The 10000-nt window shown below is 52.9% G+C and overlaps 2 protein-coding genes across 3 annotated transcripts in view; both read left to right on the top strand.

The window, feature by feature from the left end:
• Positions 1-6739, top strand: part of LOC138864002 (uncharacterized) — an 18654-nt gene extending 11915 nt beyond the window's left edge. For both annotated transcript variants that reach the window (XM_070129556.1, XM_070129557.1), the window contains exon 2: positions 4795-6739. In XM_070129556.1, coding sequence (XP_069985657.1) covers positions 5155-6063 — 909 coding nt within the window. In that variant the 5' untranslated portion in view covers positions 4795-5154 and the 3' untranslated portion in view covers positions 6064-6739. The remainder of the gene's footprint in view (positions 1-4794) is intronic.
• The window catches only part of LOC113825586 (protein phosphatase PTC7 homolog), a 175938-nt gene that overhangs the window by 135116 nt on the left and 30822 nt on the right, over positions 1-10000 (top strand). The window lies entirely within an intron of this gene.

A 10000-nucleotide genomic window follows, 5' to 3' on the forward strand; every position in this document is an offset into this window, starting at 1 on the left:
TCCTCCCCCTACCCTCCTTCCCTTCCCTCTCCTCCTCTCTCCTCCTCCCTCTCCCTCCCCCTTTCCCTTTCCCTTTCCCTCTCCCTCTCCCTCTCCCTCTCCCTCTCCCTCTCCCTCTCCCTCTCCCTCTTTCTCTCTCTTCCATATGATGTTCCTAATATCATTCCGGTATTTTTGCAACGTGTGTATCACCAAGCTTGCAAAGGCAAAGCAGTGATATAGCTCGAGGGTGAGGGGGGGGAGGGGAGTGCGGAGGAGGGTCTGGCAAAGGATATGGCTCTTTGTATGCAAATGGGATCACTATAGGTACCAGGCGCTCGGGGGGCATCTGACATGCGTGTGTCATGTTCACCTGGCGGCTTCCCCTCACCCTCTCCTCATAGCCATGGCCTCAAAGCCTCACGCTCACACAAACCCTCACAGCGGTGCACTCGCAGCGTCGCCTCACAGCCCTCAGAGTCTCGCCGTGCATGTTCTCACTTCGCAGCCCTCACAACCTCGGCTCACAACCCTCACAGCCTTGCCTCAGGACCCTCACAACCTCACCCAAGAACTCTCGCAGACCTCACCTCACCTTTATAATCTCGCCTCACAAGCCTCACAGCCTTGCCTTACGATCCTCATACCCTTGCATCACAGTCCTCACAGCCTTGCCTCACAACCCTCTCAACACAGCCTCAGATTCCTCACAACCTCGCCTTGCAACCCTCACAGCTTCGTTGCAGCAACAACAACCGCGTGCTCAGTTGTGGCTGTGGCTTCAAGGGATGTGTGCCTGTCTGTGAGGGTCTGTAGTTGCGTTGTGTCTGTGAATGTCTGTGATTGCGCTGTGTCTGAATATCTATGGATGTTTTGTGTCTGTGAATGTTTGCGCTGCGTCTGTGAATATCTCTGGTTGCGCCGTGTCTGAATATCTATGGTTGTTCTGTGTCTGTGAATGTTTGCGCTGTGTCTGTGAATATCTCTGGTTGCGCCGTGTCTGAATATCTATGGTTCTGTGTCTGTGAATATCTATGGTTGCGTCATGTCTGAATATCTATGGTTGTTCTGTGTTTGTGAATGCCTGTGGATGCACTGTGTCCCTTAATTGTGCTCGCGCTGTGTATCTGTGAATGCATTTGTGTCATGTGTTGGCGTGTGTCTGTGATTGCGCGGAGTCTACGCACCTGTGGTTGTCGGCGATCGTGTGTGTGTGTTGGAGTCTGTCTGTGAATGTGGGTGTGTGTCTGCCCATGCGGTGATAGGACGCTTGCTATTCTGCTTGCTTGCTTGCTGCTTTGTCCCTTGTTATGTGATATGAAGAATGGTCACTCTTTACCGGGATGTGGTGCTTTTGATTAGTGCGTTCCAGATTGGCTCTGGTGGCCGCGGAGGTGGAGGTGGAAGTGGAAGTGGAGGAGGAGGTGGAGGTGGAGGTGGAGGTGGAGGTGGAGGTGGTAGTGGAGGTGCAGGTGGAGGTGGAGGTGAGAGGTGGAGGTGGAGAGGTGGAAGAGGAGGTGTAGGGAGCAGATGGAGGTGAGAGAGGAGGAGGAGGTGGCGGTGGAGATGGAATAGGAGGTGGTGGTGGAAATATAGGTGGAGGAAAATGAAAAGGAGAAAGAGAAGCGAGAATGGCTCTGAGCTTTCAGACCTTAAAATGTGAGGTTCGCTTGCCAGGAAACCCGATTAGTTTGTGTTTATCTTTTCGGTCGCAGAGGATCACTTGACATTTGAAGAGGGAAGGAAGGGGAGGGTGAGGAGGGAGGGAGGGAAGGGAGGGAGGGAGGAGGGAGGGAGGGAGGAAGGGAGGAGGGAGGGAGCGAAGGAGGAAGGAAGGAAGGGAGGAGGGAAGGAGGGAGGGGAAGGGAGTGAAGAAATAAGGAAAAGAGGGAGGAGGAAATAAGTTCATCTTTTCGGTCGCTGAAGATTACTTGACATTTGATGAGTGAAGGGGGGGAAGGGGGGGAAGGGAGGGGGGAAGGCAGGGAGGAGGAAGAGAGGGTAGGAGGAAGGGAATAGGTAGAGAGGGAGAGAGGAGAAAGGGAGGGAGGGAAGAGGAAGGGAATGAGGGGGAGGAGGGAAGGAGAGAAATTATTTGAGATATGATTTGATATGGAAAAATCAACATGAACTCGTGCATATTATTGTAATTCATTATGTGTTTACCTATTTAACTATTTATCGTTTTTTTTACATTACTCGTTGGTGCTTGCTCTTTTTCTAAAGGATCTCATAATACTGTTATTTGTTACTAATAATAGTAGCAGTAGCAGTAATAACATAGATCTATTACGGCAGGTCTAGGACAGTGGAGGGGGGGGGGAGAAGGGGGGATTATGGGGAGGGAGGAAATAAAGTAAGGTGAGGGTGTGAAGGATGGCGAGCGAAGGATTAGGAGGAAATTAATTTGAAAGCACTGTTTGACGAAACAACAACAATAACAAACAAACAAACAAAAAAAGGCAACTGTAACAAGAGCAACAACGCCAACCAACAACCAAGCCGACACCCAGCCACAACTCTCAACCAGGCAACAACAAAAACCAAAACCAACAGGAGAGAAAACAGATTAAAAAAAAAAAGGGAGAAGGGGGAAGGGCAAGGGGAGGGAGAGGCGAAGGCACCCATCAAGGTCGCAGCAGGGGGACGCGTAAACAGTTTACTTCGCACATGCCCGGAGTCTCGCAGGTGAGGGAGGCCGGAACCGCGAGTCTCCCCCGAGGCTGGCACGTGGAAGGGAGTGAAGCGAAGGGCGGGGGGAGGAGGGGCAGGAGGAGGAGTGAGGGGGAGGAGGGGCAGGGGTGGGAAGGGGCAGGGGGAGGAGGAGGAGGGGGAGGAAGAGGGATCGGCTGGCACGTGGGAAGGGAGTGAAGCGAAGGGCGGGGGGAGGGGAAGGGAGGAAGGGCAGGGGAGGAAGGAAGTGGGAGGAAGAGGAGGGCAGGAGGGGGGGAGTGGGAGAAGAGCAGGGGTGGGCAGGACGAAGGGCAAGGGGGATGAGGGGCAGGAGGAGGAAAGAGGCAGGAGGAGGGAATGCAGGAAGGGAAGGGAAGGAGCAGGGGGAGGAAGAGGGGTTTAGAAGAGTGGGGACGGGGAATTGGGAGGTAAGGGGCAAGGGAAGAGTAGGGAAAGGGGAAAGGGAAGGGAATAGTAGAGGGAGGGGAGTAGGGGGAAGGTAGAGAGGAGGGAGGGAGAAGAGTAAGGGGAGGGGGAAGGGGAAGAGTAGGGGGAGGGGAATGAGGAGAGGGTGGGGGGAAGAGTAAAGAAAGGGAAAAGATAGGGGGATGAGAAGGGAAGAGAGGGAGGAGAGGGAAAAGGCAGAGGGAGGGGGAAGGGGAAAGTTGGGAGGAGGAGAAGAGTTAAGGTAGGAAGAAGCTTAAGGGAAGAATAGGGAAAAGGAGGAGGGGGAGAGGGAGAGAGGGGAAGGGGCAAAGGGATACGCCAACATGGCAGTATACAAGGCGCAAGGCGAGCTGGGAGAAGAGGAAGGAGGAAAGTAAGGGCGAGAGAAGGAGAAGGAGAAGAGAAAGATAAACAGGACAAAGGGAGAGGGCAGGGGCAGCGGAAGGCGAAGGTGAAAGAAAAAAAAATGGGAAAGAGAAGAAAGGAGAGGGAGAGGGGAAAATGATGCTGAGAGATGGCAGGAACGAGAGAAGTGGATGTTTTCTGGAAATAGCAGCGGAGGCTTAGAGCGAGGGCGGGGAAGGGGGAGCGGAGCAATGGAAGGAGGAGGGGGGAACATGGGAGAAAATGATGAGATAATAGATGTGAAGAGGGGAAGAAAATGGGTAAGGAGGAAATGGAGGTGGGGTAAGCTAATTGGAGGAGGAGGAGAAGGAGAAAGAAAGAGAAAGAGAAAGAACGAAAGAAAGATCGAAAGAACGAACGAACGAACGAACGAACGAAACAAACGAAGAAACACAAGAAACAGTGGAAAAATGACAAGAATACAGACACAATGTCAGCGTATTGACATCCCGTCCCACGCTCATCCGAACATGCCCCGTTTCGGCTGTCGAACGCAGGGAAGGTATTCTGGGAATGATCCGCCGTCGAGGAGATGAGCGATGAAGGGGGGTGGGGGGCGGAGGCGAACGAGATTGTTGACAGAGCGGCAGGTAAACAAGTGTGAGCTGGCAGGTATACGGAGATGTGAGTCGCGCTTGCCTCCCGTCTAAGAAAAGGGGTGGCGCTCTATTTTTTTTTTTCTCTCTCTCTCTATTATTATTATTTTTTTTTTTTGGGGGGGGGAGGGTCGTTGTCTTGATTCTTGTCGTCGGTAGTATTGGCATGTAAATTGTTGATTTGATTTAATTTTGTTTTAATTTTTATTTACGTTCTTGTTTATTTTCACTCTCCTTCGCCATCCCTCTTCCCCCTCCCCCTCCTTCTCCCTCTCTACGTCTCCTCTCCCTTTTCCTCTCTTTCTCCACCTCTCTCGCTCTCCATCTCCTTCGCCATCCCTCTCCCTCTTTCTCCACCATCTCCCTCTCTTTCTCCTTCTCCCACTCTCCCTTTTCCTCTCCCTCTTTATAGGCCTTCTTGTCAGATGCCGTGGCCAGTCATGTCTGCTTTGCCTTCGCCCATTTACGAGCCGTGTTTGTTAGTGGCACACCTCTTTTCCCAGACCGATATTGATTGGGTGGCTCTGAAGACATTCTTTTCGTGCGTGCTCTGAATGTGCTCGTTCTCCGGATGCGTTTCTTTTTCGCCGTTGTCTCGAGACTTTTGCGACTTCGGAAAAGTGTTTGCCGTTCGTCGGTGCAGTGCCCTCGAAAGTCGCGGAGGGCGGGGGTTATTCAGATGTTCTATTTTCAGGGATTTTGATGTGAGAGTTTTTTAAAAAATGTTAAAAATGTGTATTGACTTCCTCGAGGAGTGACGTCGAGAAGGAATGACATTCAGCGCAAGAAGAATTGCGAGGGAAGAAGAGGACGTCTCGTAACGGTTGTCGTTTGGGATAATCCGTGGTGGCAGCGCAGAGGTGCTTAAGGAGCGGGGCTGACAGCGGCAAGAAGTTGATTGCATCCGGTCTCCCTGGTGGAATGCGCTAGCGAGGGGCATTGCGCGACGGGGCTGTGGTGCAGCAGGACTTGCGTCAGAGGGCGAGGCCTGTTGTGGAATGGCTTCTTAGGTGGATTCGCGGGTGACGGTCTTGTGCGTCCTCTCTGCCTCGAGATGCTGGCGAACAGGCAACGCAGCGTCTCCTCCAGCGGGAGCCTGAGCGAGGCCGAGGACTTGTTCTGCTGCGGCCTGGGCGTGAACGAGGTGGAGGAGGCGACGCTGGAGGGGCGGGCCGTGCTGGTGCTGGCGGGGATGGTGGAGGAGGCCGTGGTCACGCCGCTCGGCCTGCGGGCGATGAAGGGCTTGGCGGCCTACCTGCGGGTGCTCAGCTCCTCCATGCTGACGGCGGTTGTGGTGCAGGTCATGAGCAAGAGGCCCCGCTGGCTCCCCCTCGAGTACCACTGGGCGCCGCTGGACCACGACCCGCTGCTGCTCCTGCTGGAACTGCTGGGCAGCCGCCTCACCGTCCTTACGTACAGCTGCCACCCGCTGTCCCGGGAGCCGCTCATCAACGCCATCGCCGCCATGCCCGCCCTCACCGTGCTCAGCCTCCCCGAGGCGGCGGACGACAACGCCCTGGCGGTGGTGGGGGCGGCGTGCCACGGCCTGACGACGCTGTGCGTGCGGGGCTCCAGGGGCGTCACCGACGACGGCATGCGGCGCCTCCTCCTGCGGCGGCACGCCTACACGCGCTCGCTGTGGAGGCGCCTGTTCTCCCGCTGGCGCAACCTCAGGAGCTCCCTCAGCCGGCAGCAGGCGCGGTACCGGCCGCTGGCGCCGGCCACGATTGAGAACTCCTTGCTGGTGCCGGCCGACGCCGAGCACCTGAACCCCCTGAGCAGCACCTTGGTGCACATGGACCTGGGCGGCACCAAGGTCAGCAGCCAGGGGGTGGAGTGGGTCAAGAGCATCCTCTCTCCCAACGCCTATGTCTTCGCCACCCACTCGCTGCGCCGCTCACTGCGCTCCCAGACCTCGCTGGAGGACCAGATGGCCCGGCTACTGTCTCCCCTCACCCCCTAGTCCGGCGCCCTGCCTCACGACTGCTCCCTCTTGCCCTCTCACCTTCGATGCTGCCCCCGCGCGGCCTAGCAGTCGGTCACAGCAAGGACATCAGCTGAGACCTCCTCTCAAGGACCTCACTGCGGCACCTCACAATCACATGCAGACAACACATCTCGGTATCGACTTGCCAAGTGTGCTAATCACTTCCTCTCCAGAGCTCTTGAATCGACGCTCTAAGGACGGCAATACTCAGACGAACGGTCTTGTTAAACTAATCACATGTCTGTGGAAACAGTTAACGTTAATATATGTATGTATATATCACACCAGATAGATGTGTATTTTTATATGGTTTTGACTTCGGAAAAGTAGAAAGGAAGAAAACGTTTTATTATATAGAGAAAATATTATGAATATGGCTGTGCCTTCCGAAATCTGTATACGTATCTATATATTTTGTATATGTTAGAACCCTGCGACTCCAAAACACGCTTAAATGTAGCGAGAAAAAAAAGCGCTGTATTCCGTATCGTTTAGTTCGTGTTCGTCGTCGCTCCCTAAAGTGTGTGTGTAGGCTCTCTGTGTCAGAAGAAAAACTCGATCTTTTTTGTCTCGCATGTCTCGGGAGTAAGCAAGTGCCAGCTTCAGAGTGCCACCGTGACGGCCGGGAGCTTCCTCTTCCCCTCTGCCTGTGCTGAGGTAGGTGCTGGTCTGTCCCGCTGCTTCCTTGCCTTTCGTCTCCTCGTCTTCCTCTGTTTCTTCTTCCTCTTTCTCCTTTCCCCCCTCTTCCGTTCTGCCTCTTTCTCTTGCTTCTCTCTTCCGTTCTGCCTCTTTCTCCCCTTTCCCCTATTCCGTACTTTCTCTTTTTCCTTTCCCCTCTTTCGTATTTTCTTTTCCTTTTCCCCCTCTGCCTTGCTTCCTCTTTCTCCCATTTTTCCCCTCTAGGCTACCACTCTTATTTCTACTCTGTCCCTCCCTCCACCTTTCCTTCTCACTCCCTCCTTCATTTTTTTTTCTTTTCTGTTCTTTTATTCCTTATTTTCCTCCACTTCATATTTTCTCTCTCCTTCGCTTCCTTTTTTCCACCACTTCTCATCCTTCCCCCCATGCTCCTCTCTCGCCAACTCCACCTCTCATCCCTTTCCTCAGTCTCCTTTCCTCCCCATGTCTCCTTCCCTTTCCTCTTCCCACAGCCTCTCCTCTCCCCCTGAACCTCCCCCCTCCCACCCCCCCTCCCCCCACCTTCCATCATGCCTGACTAAAACGTCCGTAATTAGACTGCTCGATCCTTACCCTCCCCCTCCCCCCTCCCTCTCCTCCTTCCTCTCTTCCCTCTCTATTACCTCTCTTCCCCTCCCTCCCTCCTACTGTTTCCTTCAATTATCCCGACTCCCTACACACTGTCCCCCCGCTTCCCCTTCCCCGTCTCTCCCTACTTCTCCTTCCCCTCCCCTCTCCTCCCTTTTACTTCCCATTCCTACTTCTTCCTCCCCACTCTTTCCCTACTTCCTCCGTTCTCTTCCCTCTCCGCCTGCCTCCCTTCCCCCTCTTTCCCCTCCGTCCCGCTTCCCCTTCCCCTCTCCTCTCTCCCACTTTCCCCTCCGGCCCGCTTCCCCTTTCCCTCTCCCCTTCTCCCCCACTTTCCCCTCCCCTCTTCCTCCCTCTCTTTCTCTCTCTCTCTCTCTCGCCCAATTTCACTCTGCGTCCCCCCTTTCCCCTCTCTCTCCCCCTTCCCCCTTCCTCTCTTCCCTCTTCCCCCCCACCCTTCCCACTCCTCCCCATCTCCCTTTCCTCTCCGTCCCCTTCCTCCCACCCCTCCCCACCTCCCCCTCTCCCACTTTCCCCTCCGTCCCCTTCCTCCCACCCCTCCCCACCTCCCCCTCTCCCACTTTCCCCCTCCGTCCCCTTCTCTCCTCCTCCCACCCCTCCCCACCTCCCCCTCTCCACACGTTCCCCTCCTCCGTCCCCTTCCTCCCACCCCTCCCCACCTCCCCCTCTCCCACTTTCCCCTCCGTCCCCTTCCTCCCACCCCTCCCCACCTCCCCCTCTCCCACGTTCCCCTCCGTCCCCTTCCTCCCACCCCTCCCCACCTCCCTCGTCTGTAATCGCATTTGGGGGATCTCGTTGCACGGGAGTCGGCGGCGGCGGGCGGGATCGGGGCTTCTGCCAATTTTGTTTCGGGAAGGGCGATTGTCGGTTAGTGTGGGGGGGGGGTCTTTTTTTTGTTCTCGTTTTTGTTCTTTGTTGGTGTGGTGGGGATTGCGTTTGTTGTTGCTGTTCTTTGTTTTGGTATTGTGTCGTTTTGGCGTTGTGGTTGTTTTGTTGTCGTTCTTGTTCTTGGTTGGTGTGGTGGGGATTGCGTTTGTTGTTGCTGTTCTTTGTTTTGGTAATGTGTTGTTTGTGTCGTTTTGGCATTGTGGTTGTTATGTTGTCGTTCTTGTTCTTTGTTGGTGTGGTGGGGATTGTGTTTGTTGTTGCTGTTCTTTGTTTTTTTCTATGTTGTATTGCGTTGTTTTGGTGTTGTGGTTGTTTTGTTGTTGTTGTGAACACTGTGTTCGTCATCGCCGTCGCCGTCATAGTCATCGGGATTATCATTAGAAATCGTCAGCACCATATTTTTTTTTATCGTCGTCGCCATTATCATGTCACATTATCGCTATTATCACCATAACCTCATCGTCATTACCATCATCATCACCAATCACTATCATGAATCATCATCATCATCACTCACCATTACCTTTATTACAATCATCGTTGTCATCATCGTCATGAGCATCATCATCAGCTTTATATCCATCTCCATCTCCGATTTTAGTTTTATCTTCGTCACCATCTTCATTTTCATCATGACTTCATCTTTTTCTTTATCTTCATTTCCATCCATATCTTCATCTTCATCACCATTTCCATCTTCATCTTCATTTCTGTCTTTATCCTCATCTTCATCACCATTTCCATCTTTATCGCCCTCTTCCTCTTCATCATTATCCACTGCGCTTCTTCTCTTCTTTTCATCAGAGCCCTAATAAAGGGTCCCTGGAATATCGGCATAATGACACTGGCCGATCCTTGATTAAGGATTACTGGAGGAGAGCTTCACTTTTCTCATTAATATTAGGATAATGGCCAAGAAAGTTTTCGTCCGTGTTCTCTCGCACTCTTGCTCTCATTTCCTTACTCATTCGCTCATTCACTCGGTTCCTCACTCACTCCATCTTCCACTCACTCAATCGTCCTCTTTCTCTCTGTCTCTCTCTCTCTCTCTCTCTCTCTCTCTCTCTCTCTCTCTCTCTCTCTCTCTCTCTCTCATTCTCTCTCTCTCTTCTCATCTTCCTCTCTCTCAATCGTCTACTCTCTTTCTCTCTGTCTTCTTCTTTCTCTCTCTCTCTCTCTCTCTCTCTCTCTCTCTCTCTCTCGTCTCTCTCTCTCTCTCTCTCTTCCTCTCTCTACCTCTCTCTTCCTCTCTTCCTCTCTTCCTCTCTCCTCTTCCCTTCCTCCACCCCCCCCTCTCTCTCTCTCTCTCTCTCTCTCTCTCTCTCTCTCTCTCTCTCTCTCTCTCTCTCTCTCTACCTCTCTCTCTCCCTCTCTCTCTCTCTCTTCCTCTCACTCTTCCCTCACCCCATCTCTTTCTTTCTTTCTCTCTCTCTCTCTCTCTCTCTCTCTCTCTCTCTTTCTCTCCTTTCTCTCTTTCTCTCTTTCTTTCTCTTTCTCTTTCTCTTTCTTTCTCTCTCTCTCTCTCTCTCTCTCTCTCTCTCTCTCTATCTCTCTCTCTCTCTCTCTCTCTCTCTCTCTCTCTCTCTCTCTCTCTCTCTCTCAATCAGTCACTTACCTATATTCAAGTTCTTATATGTATTAAGTGATGCGATGGATCATCATCAATTTCCTGGATGTAAAGTTATGAAAGTTATTACCTATAGATTAGCTCTCCGCCCGTAGAAAACGGAAATCATAG

Source organism: Penaeus vannamei, chromosome 14 (genome assembly GCF_042767895.1).
Source record: "Penaeus vannamei isolate JL-2024 chromosome 14, ASM4276789v1, whole genome shotgun sequence".
Classification (NCBI taxonomy): Eukaryota; Metazoa; Arthropoda; class Malacostraca; order Decapoda; family Penaeidae; genus Penaeus; species Penaeus vannamei.